At 52.4% G+C, this 18068-nt stretch overlaps 1 protein-coding gene across 1 annotated transcript in view; it reads right to left on the bottom strand.

Moving 5' to 3' along the window:
• The window catches only part of LOC105870175 (cadherin-23), a 298328-nt gene that overhangs the window by 102968 nt on the left and 177292 nt on the right, over positions 1 to 18068 (bottom strand). Inside the window, exon 9 of the mRNA XM_012762567.2 lies at positions 15334 to 15412. Coding sequence (XP_012618021.2) covers positions 15334 to 15412 — 79 coding nt within the window. The remainder of the gene's footprint in view (positions 1 to 15333; positions 15413 to 18068) is intronic.

Genomic DNA, 18068 nt, shown 5'->3' with positions numbered 1-18068 from the left:
CACAAAAATTTTTGATGAATTCAAAATGTAATAATAATTGAGCCGGTTCTCATCCTTTGGCCTGGGCTGGAGTGCACTGGCACAATCCTAGCTCACCGCAGCCTCAGACTCCTGGCCTCGAATGATCCTCCCACCTCGGCCTTCCAAAGTGCTGGGATTACAGGTGCAAGCCACCACGCCTGGCCCCTAGCACAATGTTTTATAATACAGGTCCACTGAGAAGAACGGAATTTTTGTGGTGGGAGATAACATTTTGCTTAACTGGAGTTCACATATAGTGTTTACTAACCTCAGATCAACTGCAAAACTACTCACCTTTAAAACCCATTCTTAGCTCGCAAAGCATACAAAAAAACAGGCAGAAGGAGGATCTGGCTCATGTGTCGATGTGAGATGTGAAGAGGTTGGTCACTGTAGATGCCACGTGCATTTCTCCGATTTCTAGTCAGTTTCAGCATCTCTACCTACGCCTAAGTCATCAGGGTTTCCCATTCTATGACTATCCTTTGCCTTTTTCTATAGGATTTCCTAACTTTTCCCTGTTGATATGCAGGAATTCCTTACATATTCTAGCTATTAGTCCCTTGTTGGTTTTAACTGGTACAAAACTCTCCGTATATGCTATTTGTTATTAACTTTGTCTATATATTCCTATTGAGTTGGAACTCCTTTGATGTAGATCAATTTTTCTTCTATAGCATGTGCTCTTTGGGTACTAAAAAGTCCTTTCGTACTACAAGGTCACAAAGATATATCCCCACGTTTCCTTTTATGAGCTATATATTTTACCTTTTACATTTAGGTAATTAATCCATCTGAAGTCCACCTTGGATATGGTGCATGGTAGGGATCTTGCTTTATTTATTTATTTTTCCACAGAGTGAGCCAGTTTTCCCAGCACCAGCTACTAAACAAGTCATCCTTTCCTCAGTGATTTGTGGTGCCACTTTTGTCATACAACAAGTTCCCATATTTATGCGTGGCTCTGGTTCTAAGAGCTCTGTTCTGTCCCATTGGCCTATCTGTCTTTAAAAGTGCACCAGATGTATTTGGAGCCTGCCCCATGGCCCTACTGCCCTGTCCTGCACTAGCTGCCCAGCTGACACCATCTCAGGCTGCCAGCTCCCCACACCTGTGGACACTCTTGTGAGGACGAGCTGGCCAATCTGACCCCTCTAGGAAACCTGGAGCGGAAGAGCTGGAACATAGCAGTGGCTGGCAGCTGAGACAGCAGCTGAAAGACACTGCAAGAGCAACCGTGATGAAGAGGAGGCAGCCTGGCCATTGTGGACCAGGTGAGACCACGAGGGAGGCAGCAGAGAGGAGCAAGTGCTCAGAGAGGGCACAGAGGCTGTGGTAGGCTGATGATGGCCAAAGACATCCAGGTCCTACATTCTGCAACCTCTGGATGTCACCTTACATTGCAACAGGGATTGGCAGCTGTGATTCAGTTAAGGATCTTGAGGTGGGGAGATTCTCCTGGATTTTCTGGGTGGGCCTTACATGTAATCACAAGATCCTCATAAGAAAGAGGCAGGGGGAGACTTGACTACAAGAAAGGAGAATGCAAAGTGACCAGGGAAGAGGGGACTGGAGCAATGCAGCCACAAGCCAAGGCATGCTGGAGCCACCGTAAGCTAGAAGAGGCGAGGAAAGGATTCTCTCCCGGAATCTCCAGAAGGAACCAGCATTGCGACATCTTGATTTTAGCCCCAAGAGGACCCATTTCAGACTTCTGGCCTCCAGAACTGTAAGAGGATAAATTTCTGTTGTTTTAAGCCACTATGTTTGTGGTAGTTTGCTACGGCTGCCATCGGAAACTCACTGATACTGTAAGAAAGAAGAAAACGCTCAAGCTTGATGTCCTAGCTCCTGGTCCCAGAAGGTCCGACTCTGAGCATGCTCTGCTCTCGACGCCTGTGGGAACCTCAGAAAGCCCCTGTCCCTGAGCTCCTGGAGTGCTCTTGGATTCTTGGAACCACAAGTACCCTGAAAGGAACAATCCACTCTCCTTAGCTTGGCCCTCAAGACCCTTCAAATCACCTTCCATCTTTCCTCTTCTGCAGCCTGGTTGGCCTGTCCACTGCCTTTTAAATGTCCCTTGGTCCCCCCTCTAAGCCTTTGTCCATCTCAGTCCCTCCTGCATGAAATGCTGTCCTTGTCACCTAACCAACCCCTCCCTTAGTCCCAAGAACACCACTTCCTGGGCACCAGTGCACCGTTTCTAAGGTGGCTTCAAGCCCACCATCCTATCCAACACAGGGCTGGCACTCCTGAGCACCTGTGCCGTGCCAGGGGCTGTTCTGAGCCCTTCTCATGTATTGAGGTGATTCTCAGAAGGAAAGTCACCCATGCCACTCAGGGGAAGGCTACTCCTACATCAGGGTTACCCAGTCTTTAGTCATTTGGATGCCACTCTCCTGATTTCTACCATATTTGTATGCAACTTGTATTATTATCTGTTTAACATTTTTCTTTGACTCAATTTTTATTCCTTTAAAAACCATCCTAAAAGAAACTATTTAAGAGCATCCCAAATAGCGAGCCAGCTCATTGGCCATCCACGGAGGGTGACTGTCACGTGGGAAAACGAGCGGATGTGTCTGCCTGTGTGGTTAGCTGCGCCAGCTCTGCCACTGAAGGCTCCACAGGTGTCAAGGACATGAGCACCAGCTGGACTTTCTCCTGGACAGAACTGGCAGAAACAGAAATTCTGAAGCGGCATGAAGAAAGGAATCACCGTCTCATCGTGTGATTCCATGTTATTTCACGCCCCACCTGTGTTTCACTGAAAATCATCTCTCAGGAGTATCATCTCACAGCTGGGGAGCCAGCTTTGGGGTGAAGCCACTGCCCTCACCCCAGCCTCGGCACCCTCAGCCTCCTCTGATCCTCTACCCAGTACTTACAGACAGCACCAGCCACCCAGCAAATGCCACGTGGATGGACAAGCAGGTCCGCAAGCTTCCCGATGTCGTGGTCTCCCATTTCCAATGTCCACCACATAGCCTTGTCTCCCCAAGACCACCCAGTGTGGGAGCCAGCTCAGCGAGACCTCACTAAGCACCTGCTGAGTCATTACTGGGCGACTTTCCTGTCCCTGCAGACTTCTAGAAAGGGGCAAAAGCATCCCAGGGCCTCAGGTTTTCATTTCCAAAGTGCTCCTTTAAGTCTCAACTAAAATGCTCTTGCTGACATTTTGGGCTCCCATCATCATTATGAAGAAAACTAGTCATCAGCCCCTTTGAAGTAACCCTTGGTCTGCTGGATGTTGCTGTGAAGTGTCCTGCAGCCTCTGCCTTCAGGGACTCAAAAGTGCTTTGCTGATGTGGTCCTTCGGAGTGGGGGAGTCCTCATGCGCCCATGGCGGGAGGGGGCGGGAAGGGGTGGGAGGGCCAGGGAGCTGGAAAACAGAGGCAGCCTGGTCCCACCCCACCTCTCTCCCAGAAAGAAATGCTGTCTGGGGGGCTGGGATGGAGCACAGCCTGGCAGAATGAGATGTTGAGCAATAAATTCATTCTGTGCCAGAATGTTTGTTCAGTTCAATCAATGTCTGAAAATATCTCCTCTGAAATCTCTGTTTCCAGGATATTGGTCAAATATTTGAATGGGAGCTGCGAGTTAATTGACTCAGAGCACTTGACAGAGAGGCAGAGAGAGAGGCTGCAGATGGGCACAGGAAGTCTGGCCAAGCCCAGAGGGAGAGTTGGGGATCCCAAACAGGGGTAGCCTGGGCAGGTGCTCGGGGCAAGGGGTGGAAGAGAAGATCAGATCTGGAGCCAGCATGCTGGGTTCAATTCCCAGCTCTACTGCCCACCACCACCTTGGGCAACTGGGCCTCAGCTTGCTCATCTGTAAAATGGGGCTAACAATAATAGTGCCAGCTTATGGGATTATTGGCAGGATTAAAAGAGTGGATGCAGGTAAACCATTTAGATCTGTTCCTAAGCACCCAAGAAGTGTTAGCTATCACTGCTGTTAGTATCACTCCTTGGCCTGGCATTCAAAGCTCTACTAATGGAAGTCCTGTCCCACAAGGGCATGTTGGGGCTGCGGAGGAAGGTCCCCTAAATGTGTGCTCACACCCTACCCTGCAGCTGGCAATATCCCCCTTCCTCGGGGTCTCTCTGAATCATACTTCAAGGACTACCTTTCCTGACCTCCCGAAGTATTTATTATATATGCCATGCTTCAGGCTTCTATGATGAATTACTTGTGCAGTTGTTTCTCTCTGGGGTCTGCACTGGACATGGGCTTAACGGGTGGGTGGGCTTTCAGTAGGCTGACATTTTGGCTAAACGAAAGGTTTCTTCTCTTTCTCTTTCTCTCCTCCCTCACTCCCTTCCTTTCTTTTTCTAAAAATTGCTTTAAAGCACCAGCTCCCTAGGAAAGATTGGGGGGGGGGGTGGCAAGGTGTCCTTGTGGCCTTGTCTGGTCCTACAGAGGGAAGGGCTGTTTGAGTTGGAGGGGGAGAGGTGGCCCGCAGTGTGCAGGGGCCCAGGCAGCGGCGCTGTGGGACCCAGATCCCAAGTGCAGCCCATGCAGGGCGAGGAGCCCCCCTATGTCTGCCCACAGTACATTCTGGCTGCAGGGTCATGGAGCGTCCAGAGGATGCTGGGTCATTCCAGGAGCCCTGGAGGTGCTAACAGTAGGGGCCTGCTGGGTGGCTTTGTGCAGGGGATGCCCACAGGGGTCAGGGGCAGAACACCTGGCAGTTAAAAAGCACATGGGAACTGCTTCTTTCCCCACCCTGCAGGTGCCTCTGTGACATGCGGTGGGGATTTCACAGAGAGCTGAAGTCTTGGGTTACGCAGGCATAGAGAAGGGGCACGAGCCAGTGAAATCTGGATTTTTAGAGACCCCGTTAATATCTACACGCTGAGGAACCTGGGTATCGTTTTTCCTGTGTTTGTCATCAACCAGACTATAATTTTTTGATGCTACTGATAATAATAGATGACATGTCTTGAGTGAGTACCATGTGAGGCAGTTTTGAGAGCTTTACTTGTATTAACTCATGTAACCCTTAAAATGACCCTATTAACCTTTCCATTTTACAGATGAGGAAACTGAGGCCCAGATAGAAGTAACCCGCTCAAGGTCACCTGAGATTTGAGCCCAGGGCTGACCATGGGGAGGGACTGTCACTAAGGCTTCTCACCCCCTCTCTGTCCCCAGGGTGCCGTGCACATAATAAATACTGATGCTATGGATACGCTGATAGGAACGTAGGTGCAGATGTCAATGTTTTTGTTCCCCCGGAAAGTCATGAATCAGAGCTGCGTGGGGTGGGAGAGGGCTGATGGGCTGAGTAGCTGGAGCTCCATCTGGCTGCTAACCCTCTCTGCAGGGCACCCCAGGGGGTCTCCCTCCTGCGGCGCCCATCCCACCCTCCCCTCCCTCCTGCTCTGAGGGACAAGGAACAGCAATGCGGGGTTGCGGGTGACTTCAGGCTTAATATCTTTGTAACCATATTGCAAAAGGGCATGCCTAAGACGGTGCCTTATGCTTAATCTTTCTCTTTTATTGCTTTTTCTCTTGTATGATTTAACCTTGTACCAGGTATCAAGCTAGATAAATAAAAACTTTTATTTCAGATTAGCCCTGGCTGGGGGCTGCCTTGAAAGCCGAGCAGTCATCCAGTGAGTCAGATGAAAAAGGGAGCTGGGGATCTGAGCTGCTTAGTGGAGCTCGACGCAGGTTCAAAGCCTCCAAGAGATATTGGAGACCTTTTCTGAGACGGGAGAGACAGGGGTCTCCTCCCGTGCCCACAGCCTGGGAGACTGCGGCAAGTGGCTGAACTCACCCCAGCCCACCTTCCCAAATCCCCTTCCTAAATGCCTCCTCGCCCCAGCCGCCTTCCCCTCACCCCGGCATCTTCTTCCTGATGCTTAACCCAGCTGGGAAACACTGTCTTTGCCGACTTATTGATGATCCCTCCTCTCCACTAGAACGTGAACTCCATGAGGGTGGTGACGGTGGCCTTTGGTCCCAGGGGTCTAGTATGGAGCCAGGCATGCAGTAGCCATTTCATTGCATCCACTGGTTAACTGAATGAATGCGTGAACATATGAATGATTGAATGAACGAATCCTAATACTGCAGTCCTGAGCACAGACCAGTAGGTTGACATGAATTACTTGGCTTCTCAGGCAGAATAGTAAATGGTGGAGGAAAGAAGGTGGGTTTTAGACCTTTAGAAAGGTCTGGGTTTGAATCCTGGGCCCACCACGCATGTGCCATGTGACCCTAAGCACGTTTCATGAACTCTGTCTTAGCTTCCTCATCTGTAAAATGGCCCTAGCCAGCTACATTCTGGGAGTACAGCGAGGGTGAGAGATGATGTATGTAGCCTAAGGCAAACTCAGAGAGAGATGTGGAAAGTGTTCACAGCAGCATAGTTTGTAATAACAAAAATCAACTCATACACTCACCGACAGTGACACAAGTAAATTTGTGCTGTTTTCACATGGTGGAGTAACATACAACAGCAAAAATGAACAAACAATACCTACACCAAACAACATGGAAGAATCTTGGATGTATGATTAAATTTGTGCTGTTTTCACATGGTGGAGTAACATACAACAGCAAAAATGAACAAACAATACCTACACCAAACAACATGGAAGAATCTTGGATGTATGATAGTGAGTAGAAAACACAAGTCCTAAGGGATTATGATACTTTTTTTTTTTTAAATAAAATTCAAAGACAACTAAATCCAAGTAATATGTAATCCACATATATGTGACAAAATACTTTCCAAAAGCAAAGGAATGAAAAAATGCAAGATTCAAAGATGTGGTTCTGGGGAATGGGAGGCCGGGATGGGATGGAAGAGTAACAGATTGAAGGTGTGAGTGACGGTCTGTTTAGCTTTTGGTGGGCTGGTCAGTTCATGGGTGTCCACAATATTATTAAAAGTTAAGAATCAAACAGAAGAGAGCTACCATGGCTCAGTGTCGATCGTGAGCCAAGAATTATGTTTAAATCAATTCTGTGTACCAGAGGTGGACCAAGTGAAGAGAGAAAGAGAATGCAAACTAAATGTTGGCTAATTTCATATTCCTCCAAAGATCTCAAAGCCCTTAGAAGTCAATACAAAGCAGTTATCTTAGAGATGAGAAAAAAGCAGAAAAGAGCCAAGGAAGAAAAAAGACAAACGCCTGCTAACATGGGGAAGCAGGCTAGAACCCCCTCCCCACCACCAAACAATCTCCAGACATAAACTGGAACCCTCCCAAACCCCCAAAGGGTGGGTTGACTCAGCCTGCCGGAGCCCAGGCAGTCTGAATAGGAGCGGCTCTCTGAGCTGAGCCTCGTGCAGTTCACTCCTTGCCCAGCTGGGGAAGTGGATTCATTTGCAAAGAAGGGGAGGTCCTGAGTCCAGTGGGTGCCCAGGAGGCTACATGTCCCAGGTAAGGGACAGAGACTCCTGCCCATGGGGAGTGTGTGGGGAAGACGAGACACAGAGTGGCAGAGTCTCAGATTGTACTCCCATGAAACCTCTTAGAAGTCCACTGAGCATGTTATTTATGGGAAGGAAGCAAGGGGCCAGTGCTGTTACTGACCAAGAGCACACCGGGCCTCATTAAGGGAAAGGAGGAACAAGGAATCATGAGCACGGCAGTAAAGGCTGGTTTATCACGAAGGTGGGCCAGGCAGCAGGAGAGGCTGGCTGGCGGGAAGCGCACCCCGGAGAGAGGAGGGAGGAAGATGGGGAGAATGAAGTGTGGGCTCTCCTCTGGTCCGGCAAGAGGACTTGAGTGTTGGTGTGATATATTGTCGTTTGGTATGGTAGAGGGAGAGAACTGCAATATATAATAATATGCCAGTGTATTTGTATAACTAAATAAAAAACCCTCCACAAGCTCTGTCCCTAGATTTTCTTGAAAGGAGAGAGCTATAGGATACAAAAGGGCCAAATCTAAACCTTGGATGGTATGTTCATTCCAGCTTGAGAAAGAATGCTTATCAACTGCTAATGGCTACCAGAGGGCATGTAAGAAAGGCGTGGAGGCCCATCCGTGTGCTGGGATCATTTAGTGGTGTCTGCCATGGGTGAGGGATGGGGTGTTCTGGTACATGTGCTGATGTGGGTCTAGGGTGGCATTCACAGGTCTAGGGTGTAAACAGGTTGGCTTTCCTTATGAATATGACCTTTTTGCCTAGGCCACCACTTCAACCCCAGAAACCTAGGCTCAGAGGTTGGTAGTTTGTCTCCTCCTTTTCCTGCATCATCTACTTTCAGTCCGTCACCAGAGCCTGCTGTCCCTCCTCCCGTACATCTCCACCATGGCTCCCTAGACCTCCCCTGGGCAAGGCTAGACTGCAGCAATAGTCTGTTAGCACAGTGTCCTCATTCCAATGCTTCCGGCTCTAATCCACCCAGAACTCCTGTGAGCTGACTCTCCCAGGGACCGCACGTTCATTTCCCCCACCCCAGCCGTGCTCAAGAACCCACTTCTTTTGCCTTCTATGTCCTCTAGCAACTGTCCCCCCCACCCCTCCGATCTGCCCTCCACTCTTCCCTGGCCACCTCTTGGCTCCAGCCAGGCGGGCCATTCCCTCTGATGCCCAGAAGTGTCTGGGGCTTCCAGGCCACCCCAGGCTAGGGGCTGCGGTGTGTGATTCAGATTCCAAAGCAATTCTGCTTCTCCTGAGTTTTCACTTCTCAGGGGGAGAAAAATGCCAAGCGGCTTAATCACAAGGGCTTTGATGTGTTTCGCACGATAGTCTCTATGATAGCTGTCCCCCACCAGGCCATGGCCAGGGGCCTGATTCAGTTATTGGCATATGAGGGGAGGGGTTGTGCAAGCCTGACTGTATCTGATTATTCTGTCAACACACACACACACACACACGCACACACACACACACACACGCACACACACACACACGCAGCCTTCCCCTCACAGCCCTCAATGTATTTCCAAGGAAGCTCCTCACTTGGTAGCATTAAAACAAAAGCCGGAGACAAGCAAGGGAGGTTTTGTCTTTTGCTAACATACCTGGGCAGGTCCTCCAATGTGACCCAGTCACAAGACCACTGCCTTTCAAGCTGGAGTGAGGGTTCCAGCCTTGTTGCCTCTCACCTGTCCTCTATTCTAGACCAGTGTTTTTCAACCTTCTTTTCATTCTGGCCCACGTCGCCCCCAACCCCGGCCCCAGGAGCCACTTGAGACATTTTTCCTAAATGCTCAACTCCCCCCACATGAAATTTCAAGACAACAGATAAAACATGTATCTGCTTTGTACATAAAATGACTAAAATATTTTTTGTTCCCATCAAGTACAAAGTTTCACCCCCTTGGGGGTGATATCACCATTGTTAAGAGCATATGCCCTTTTAGACCAGAGCTTCTCAAAGTGTGGTCCCAGCCCAGCAACAGGAGCACCCCCTGGGCCACCCCCAAAGGTTCTGACTCAGTAGCTTTAGGACCAGGTGCAAAACTTTGCATTTCTAGTAATTTTCAGCTGGTACTGATGCTGCTGGTCTGGCGACCGCACTTTGAGAACTATGCTGGTGTGGAAACTGGGTGGTTCTGGGGCCCGAGAGACTTGGGTTCAAATCCCTGCTCTGCCACTTGGCAGCTGTGACCATTTGCCAGTCTCTGTCAACTCTCTGAGCCTTGCTTTCCCGTCTACAAGTGGAGCAACGTTATCTCCCTCGCAGACTGTTTCAAGAAATGACTTGTGTCCAGCCTGTGCCTGGCACACGGCAGACACCCGATAAACGGGGCTCCCCTCTCCTCGCTCTGGGGATGTTCCCGAGCTTCGGAAGCTCGGATGGGAAAGGGGTGTGGGCCACAAGAAGGGATGAGGCCTCTCCAGCGTGGAGAGAGGACAGAGCTCCCCCCGGCCTACAGCACCATCCCATCGGCACCTCCCGCCAACTCAGCCTGCTCCTGCGCGCCTTGTGCTCTGTCTGGCTCTGTTCCCCCATCGTGGCTGGCTGGTGGGGGCTGCCACTCCCTCTCGGCTGGACACGACACTCTCCCCGCTGCTCTCAGGACCAAGGCCCAACATGGCCCTGAGCTGGGCCTCCCACATGCTGCCGGCATGGCCCTGCCTCCTGTGGCCTCCTGTCCCCACGACCTCCCTTGTGCTCTGTGCTCTGCTGCACTGAACTGCTGCAGTGGCAGGAAGGGGCTGCGCTCTCCCGCTCTCGGGTCTCTGCACACGCTGTTCCTCCCGCCTGCCCTCCTCTCTTCCCGCTAGTTCCCACTCTCAGGCACTGCCTGGCTTCCGTGACCTCTCCTTAGTGAGTGTCCCCACCCTGTGATGTGATTCTTTCTCACGGTGTATTATGCATATTTTTCAACATACACAAAAGTAGAGAGAACAGCCTAATGCCCCTCTCCACCCGCCAACCAGGGGAGCCATCACTCCATGTCAACCCCAACGTGTCCCGAGATGCCTGGGCACAGAGTCCCACCAGTGCATTGGAGCTGCCTCTTTACAGGAGCGAGTATCTCCAACCTAACTGCAGGTTCCTGAGGCCAGGTGGCGCCTCCGTCCCCACCAGCTCTCAGGTCATCAGAACAGCTCCTGGCCCAGTCAACTGTGGGTGGGCGGTAAGAGCCCATGTCTGTTGAGCACTTCTACAAAATCAGGTGCTCTTCCAGTGCCTGCTTGTTTTAGCTTGCTCACTCCCCACGGCATCCTGTGTGGCGTGGGCCACCACTATCACCATTTCACAGACGGGAAATGGATGCCTAGAAGGTTACCATAGGCGGTTGGTGGTAGAAGCTAAGCCGAGGCAGTCTACCTCTAGAACACAGCTGCCCACGGAAACAGAACGTGAGCACATGTGTAATTTAAAATTCTCTAGTAGCTACAGAAAAAAGAAAAAGGTGATGTTAATTTAAATAACATGTTGTATTTAAACCAGTATATGCAAAATACTATCATTTCAACACATCATCAATGTAAAGCACTATTTAATGAGATATTTTATCATCTTTTTTTGCATACTAAGTTTTCAAGATCCTGTGTGTCACATTTACAGCACATCTCAATTCAGAGCAGCCACATCTCAGTAGCCACGTGGGCGAACCATATTGACCAGCCCAGCGGGCGGTCACTACCATGGACAGCGCCCCAGAGCCTCAGCCTACACTCTGTACGCAAATGAACAAAGGAGGAAATGAACAAACAATTCCCACGGACCCCTGGGTCCTGCTCACTCCTTGGTAATTAATAATCCTTAACATTTTATGGCCCTTTAGAGTCTCTCCAGCACCATCTTATCCACCGTGGGGATTATTAACCCTGTTCCATGGGTGACTACCATGGGGCTGAGAGGTCAAACATGCCACTTGGAACACTGCTGGCAGAGCTGGGCCTCAAACCCGTAATTTCAGGCTCCAAGTCCAGTGCTCTGGGGTGGGATGGGTGCAGCTGCCCCTTGAAGCAGGACCGCCTCTGTCTGGCAGAGGAGGGATGAGGCCAGAGGGGCTGTGTGCTGAGACCACAGGCTGGGCTGGCGTTTTGTTTTGGCCAGGCCCCAAGGAAATGATGCCCCTGGTGGGTGGCAGGGCAGGTACAGGCTGAGGGAGCAGATGGGGCCCATGCCAGGTCCTCTGTGGGAAAGAACTTGTCATTCCCCAGTCTCTGTTTGGCCACAAAGGGCTGAGAACAAATTGATGGCAATGGAGCCATAACTTACGGCTGAAGGCCTCTTTGTTCTTGGCAAAACAGAGGGGTCATTAGTAATAGGGAAGGCACTGGTGTGCAGACATAAATCCGCAGCTGTGGGGCTGATAAACAGCCCAGAGGGGCCCGGGCCTGGGGGAGCAGAGTGGGTTAACCTGTGCCACGGACCCCTGCGGGCTCAGGCCTCTGTCCACCTGCATGGGGCAGGCAGGCCTCACCTACACGCAGACAGAGCCACCAACAGCCCCGGCTCCTGAGGTGGTCGGAGACTCGAGTCACCCACACTAGTGGCCCTCAGGACTCCTCACCTGGCTCTGGGTCCCCTCGAGGACCTCGGTTCTTGCTTTCAAAGGAGGATGGTTCCTGAGCACCTAGGGCTGGGGCAGGCTCCCAGCGGCCCTCAGGGCCAGCTCGAGTGCTGTCAGGCACTCTCCTCCCTGACGTCCAGCCCAGCCTGTGGTCTCAGCAGACACTCCCTCTGGCCTCATCCCTCCTGTGCCGTGAAGATGCCCTCGGAGTGACAGGGAACATGAGCCATCGCTCCTGCCTGCTTCATGCTAAATGGGCACTGGCCGAGCCACCCAGGAAAGAGCTGCAACCAAACGTCAGCTGAGGGGCAGGTGTGTGAGGCAGGCCCTTGGCAGACAGTGTTCTTTTCAGCAGCATCTACACTGGCCAAGGGAAGTAGAGATGAGGCCAAATCCTGGCCCACTGTCCACCTGCTCCCCTGGGACTGTACCCTCCTTGCCCATCAGCCTGCTTTAGGTTCCCAATGAGTCTGGCTCTCAGGGAGACTATGCCAGCCCAGGGCCAGGACAAAGGGGGGCAGGAATGGGGCCGGGCGCCCAGTGGAGCCAGTCAGGGTGGGTAGGGAAGGAAAGGAAGGATGGCCCTTCCCTCCAGCTGCTCCTCATCCGACAGGGGTTTGGGCGGGCTGGGGTGGTGACAAACACCCAGTAAACAGAGGATGATCAAGGGCCACCCTGTAGGTGTGGTCCCAGTGCTAACTTAGCAAGGACACCAAACACTTGGTGCAGGTGCCGCCCTATCCCTTGCTATACCCACAGCAGACTCGACCAGTTGAATACTGCTCTGAGCCTGTTTGGCTCTAGGATCCTCTTCAGGCAGCCATTACCAATCAATCAAAGTTGGCATGTGAGAGAAAACCCATTTGTCATCCTTTCTAAAAGCCCCCAAGGCACATCTGTGCTGGCCGTGGGAATATTATAAAGCTATGCTAAGTGTCCCAGGCCTTCCAGAAGTTTGTGCCTCCTGTCCCCACCTCCACACACATCCCTGCCCTGTGGTTTCACATCCTAGGTCTCCTCATTCTGTTGTCTGCACTTGGGAACCTGGCCCAGGGGACTATGCCCTCCGTAGTGCTGCAGGCAGCTGTCCCCAGATGCCCTGGCACTGCACGAGTTCCTGTCTGGCATGCCCTCGGGTCAGGTCCTAGCTGCCGGCCCCTTCCAGACTGGGGTATATCTGGAACCAGCCCAGAGACAGTGGGGACATGAGGAGACACTTCCCCACCCAGCCCCGAGTCCCCTTCCCACTGCCACTTTATCCCGGTGCCTTAACTCCATCGCCCTGGGGACTCCCTGGTGTTTCCTCAGTTCCCCAGCAAAAGTCCCTGGTCTTGGGAGGCACCTGCTTTGTGTCCCAACTTGCAAAATTCCTGAAGACAATCAGCACCAGGATGGGCCTCCCCTCCTTGCCGCACCACCTGGAAAGGGCCCCCCATTCCCGGGGCATCCTGCCCTCCTGCAGGACAGTCTCCTTCTGAGGACTGGCTTTCCCAAATCCTGCCCTAGGACCACCTGCACAGGGCATTGAGAGAAGGGACCATTCCTGGGCCCCATCCCAGACCTGCAGAACGAGAATCTCTGTGGGGGCCAAGGACTCTGCATTTGTGGTAGGAGCCCCAGGTGATTCTTGGGCATGCTGGAGTTTGAGAAATTACCACCGTAGAGTGTATTCATTCATTCCACAAGTACATATTTGACGTTTACTCTATGCCGAGTCCCACACTGGGCACCAGAATGGTAAATTGTGGGGAGGGGTGGAAGGAGGCCCAAACCCGTGCTCCTGCTGACACTCACCACCGGGGCTGGGCTGGCATTTGCTCTGGGTCCTGGGGTGCCCCTGGTTTAGGGGCACAATAATAGTCATGCCAACAGCTGTGGGTCACAGAAGCCCACAATACCCCTGATTTCCTGCATTCCCAAGGATGTGAGGTGTCTCCCTCCCACCAGCTAACCCCTAGCTTCCCAAAGTAGCATTAGCTGCTAGCAGTAATAATAATATTAGCTAACACTTACCAAGTACTTTGCATATATTAATTAAGCTGTTTACCTATATTTAATAATCTGACACCCTTCCCCTTTTTCTTTGAGACAGGGTCTTACTCTGTCACTCAGGCTGGAGTACATGGTGGGATCATAGCTCACTGCGACCTCAAACTCCTGGGCTCAAGCGATCCTCCTGCCTCAGCCTCTCCAGTAGCTGGGCCTATAGGTGCATCACTGTGCCCAGTAATTATCTTATTTTATGTAGATATGGGGTCTTGCTGTGTTGCCCAGGCTTGTCTTGAACTCCTAGCCTCAAGTAATTCTCCCACCTCGGCCTCCCAAAGTGCTGGGATTATAGGTGTGAGCCACAACACCCAGCCTCATCTGACACTTAAACCACCTCGAGGTAGGTACTCTTATTGTACCCATTTTATGGAAGACAAACTGAGGTATAGGAACCCACCCAAAACCAATCTGTCTCAGGAGACTCCATCCTCTAGATTCCTGACCACTATGCCTTGCTATCTTTTGAGCATTAGGGAGAACAAGCTGCAACAACGCCACTCCCTGTTCTTGCAGGTGTGGGGGTGTGGTAGAGAGGGGCAATGAGCAGAAACTGGCCTGTTGGCCTGACATCCTCTTGGCCATTGGTCTGGACTGCCCAGATGCTCCAGGCTGACCCTTCACCAGCACGTGGGCTGAGCAGGGGGCAGAGCAGAGCCTGTGCGGGTGAGGGGCAGCCTCTTACTGGACCTCTCACCAGCAACTTTGCCCAAGACCACCTGGCCCTGGATAGCCAAACGGAGCTGCCATTTTGTCTACTTTGGTGGGACCGTGGCTCAGGGAACCATCCCTGCAGTCAGCCACTTGCCCATCAGCCACAGGATGTGGGTAGGGAAGGAGAAGACTAATGTGCCTCCCCCTGCAACTTTCCAGACAAGACATGAATTCCCAGTGGTTGGAAATGTGAAAAGAGTATGAAATCAGCCGAAGCTGCTGCTCCATTTGTTCTAAAAGGATGTCAGAACTGCTACATTTTCATCAAATAGCAAAAGAAAAGGAAAACCCAGAGCACAGAAGGAGGTTAGATGGGAGTCACCAATGCCCCAGGCTTAGAGCCCCAAAGTGCCCAGAAGCCTCAGACCTTAGACCATGGCACACACTCCCACCCTCCGGTGCCACCTGGGCAGCCCCCAGACACCTTGGCCTCCTACCTTCATGCAGCTGGTCCCCTTCCTGGGTCCTTTGGTGAGGACTGGCCCTAGAGACAGTCTCACACACTGTCCCATATGCCCACAGACTCCTCCTTGGGCCCTCAGAGCCCGAGACCCCTACAGAGGTGCTCCTTGGGTGGAGGACACAGGGGCGGTCTTTGCCTTACCTGAAACGATGGTGTAGCCAATCCCTCGGGGACGTCCTTTATCCTGGTCGATGGCAGTGATAATGCGCACCGTGGTGCCCTGGGTAGGAGAGAGGCGGGACTTGAGTTTGGTCCCCTATGCCGCTTTCTCTGTAGCCCTTGTGGCACTGCAGCTTCCCTCCCCAGGCTGACTCCCGGCAGCAAGACCAGCCTGGGAAGGAGGTGCCAGGTGCTCAGGCCTCAGCTGCCCCCACTGTCTCTGGGACACACACTGAAGCCCCCAGGCAAGCGCCCCCAATCCCATGGGGAGGCCCAGCCTCACTGATGCTCTCACTGCCCCTTCCCCTCCCTGCATCCCTCATTCCATATGAACCACCTATGGGAGAAGAACAGAGAAGGGGCACCTGGCAAAGCGACAAGAGATCTGGTGTCTACCTCAACCACCCATCATGCTGCTGTGTGACCTCCAGCCTCAGTCTGCCCCACCTTAGTATGGTTAACAACACACACTCTGGGACCTTGTTGGCACTGTGGTCTGAATAAAAGAGAACATCATGGATCAATTACTCTATGGATGAAAGCATCGTAAGTCCTGAGAGCAAGTATCTCCAGGGATGACCACAGCAGCCCTGGAGGCCACCATGGCCCTAGGAACCACACCCCATACAGCACTGCTCCTGGTGGTTCCTGCCTCAGTGGCTCTGCCTCACCCCCCACTGGTGGGGGCAGGGCCAGCAGCTGGGACTACCAGGATGGGGGTGCAGTCTGGTGAGGAGTCCAGGACCTGTGCACACATACGGGGAGCAGGTAGACACATATGGCTCAGATGGAGAAATGTACGAAACAGGGGAGAAGTCCACCTGGAGGAATTGGGAAAGGGTTGCACAGATGGTGACATTTAGGATGGGTCATGAAGGATGAGTAGGAGTTTTCCAGGGAGAGAAAATGAAAAGGAAGGTCTTCCAGGTAGGAGATACAGTACAGGCAAGGGCATGGAGGCATGAGACTATCTTAGGAAGAGATCCTCGCATATAATGGGCACATTCAAACATCAGTTGGCTGGCTGGTTGATTGACTGAATAAACAGACAAATGAGAGGACCCTAAGATCACTGCTACCACCTGCCGAGCTGCCCCTTGCCCAGGGCAGCCTTAACCTTGCTTTCCCGGGCCCTACCATACCATTGCCCGTGCCAGCGTGCCTGCCCACCCTGCTGGCCTGAGGTTCTGGCCCTGGCCTGCAGCTTTCCCTGGTGATGGACAGCAGAACAGGCCCTGTCCCCAGCCTCTAGAGAAATACCAACCCTGGCATCTGCTTGTGTAATGAAGGGCTCTTGTGGCCTTGGCTACCTCTGGTCCACTCACCATGTAGCAGCAGGAGGCTGGAGCCTGTGCTGCACCCCCACCCCCATCTCCTGTGCTGAGAGGCTTGTTCCCCAACCACAGGCCCTCTACCCGGGGGGAGTGCCCCTCCCCAATTCCTCCCAGTCTCACTGCCAGGACACAGCAGGGGAAGGCACCACCTCTCCTCCCCAGGCACTGCTGCCCTTCCCAGTGGTCTCCACTGGCTCCAGGCCTACCAGGGTAACCAGGCCCAGTGCCTGGGACAGGGAGCCTTAGGGGGACAGGGAGCCTTAGCAGGCCAAGACAAGGTGGCCAGTGTGGACCTATGCAAAGAAGGGACCTGGGCCGGGCGGTGGCTCACGCCTGTAATCCTAGCACTCTGGGAGGCCGAGGCGGGCAGATTGCTCAAGGTCAGGAGTTCGAAACCAGCCTGAGCAAGAGTGAGACCCCGTCTCTACTATAAATAGAAAGAAATTAATTGGCCAACTAATATATATTGAAAAAATTAGCCAGGCATGGTGGTACATGTCTGTAGTCCCAGCTACTCGGGAGGCTGAGGCAGTAGGATGGCTTGAGCCCAGGAGGTTGAGGTTGCTGTGAGCTAGGCTGACGCCATGGCACTCACTCTAGCCTGGGCAACAAAGCGGGACTCTGTCTTAAAAAAAAAAAAAAAAAAGAAGGGAGGGACTTGGTGGCTAAAGAACTCTTAGACCCCTGTGAGCATCTCCCCGTGGGCATTCCGGTGCTGGGCTGCCCAGAGTCCTGTAGGTGGGCGGGCTCAGAGGGGCCAGCTGGCTCTCCAGGACAGGGGGACAAGGAGGCCTCTGCCCGGAAGGGTCACACCCGAGCTTCCACGAAGCAAGGTCTGACAGGCTCCTGGAAAACTTTGGGGTTTCATCTCTTTTTGGGTAAATAAATCCACTTTTAATAAAACCCTGAGCTTTTAATACAAGAGCAGCCAGAAAGACTGGAAATGTTATGAGAAGGAATTAACAGGGAGGAACGGGGGCTCCTGGGAACCCACGGCTCTTGTTCCAGTCTCAGTGATTATATTTTCAATATACTGAAACTTCTTTCTAAAGACGAGGGGATAGAGAAGTGCGGCCTCGCCCGGCCCAGAGCTGGCCCTGCTCTGCCCACAGTGGTCCTCCAGGGATCCTCCCTGGCTGGGGAGCACACCAGGGCACAGCCAGGAAGGCAGACGGGCAGGCTCAGGGCCAGCTGAAGGGCTCAAGATGGGGTCCAATCTGCCACGGCTTCTTCTCTCCAGGGGAACCCATGTTTCAGGGAGTAAGAGGCCTCCTGGGAAATGAGGATCTCTCCAAAGAGGCTAACGATTTGTAGGCCTGGGCGTCCTGCCTCCTGTGATGGGAGGGAAGGAGGAGTAGAGCAAGATGGCCAAGGGCCTGACTC

This window comes from Microcebus murinus, chromosome 14 (genome assembly GCF_040939455.1).
Source record: "Microcebus murinus isolate Inina chromosome 14, M.murinus_Inina_mat1.0, whole genome shotgun sequence".
Classification (NCBI taxonomy): Eukaryota; Metazoa; Chordata; class Mammalia; order Primates; family Cheirogaleidae; genus Microcebus; species Microcebus murinus.
This window is presented reverse-complemented; position numbering and strand designations above follow the sequence as displayed.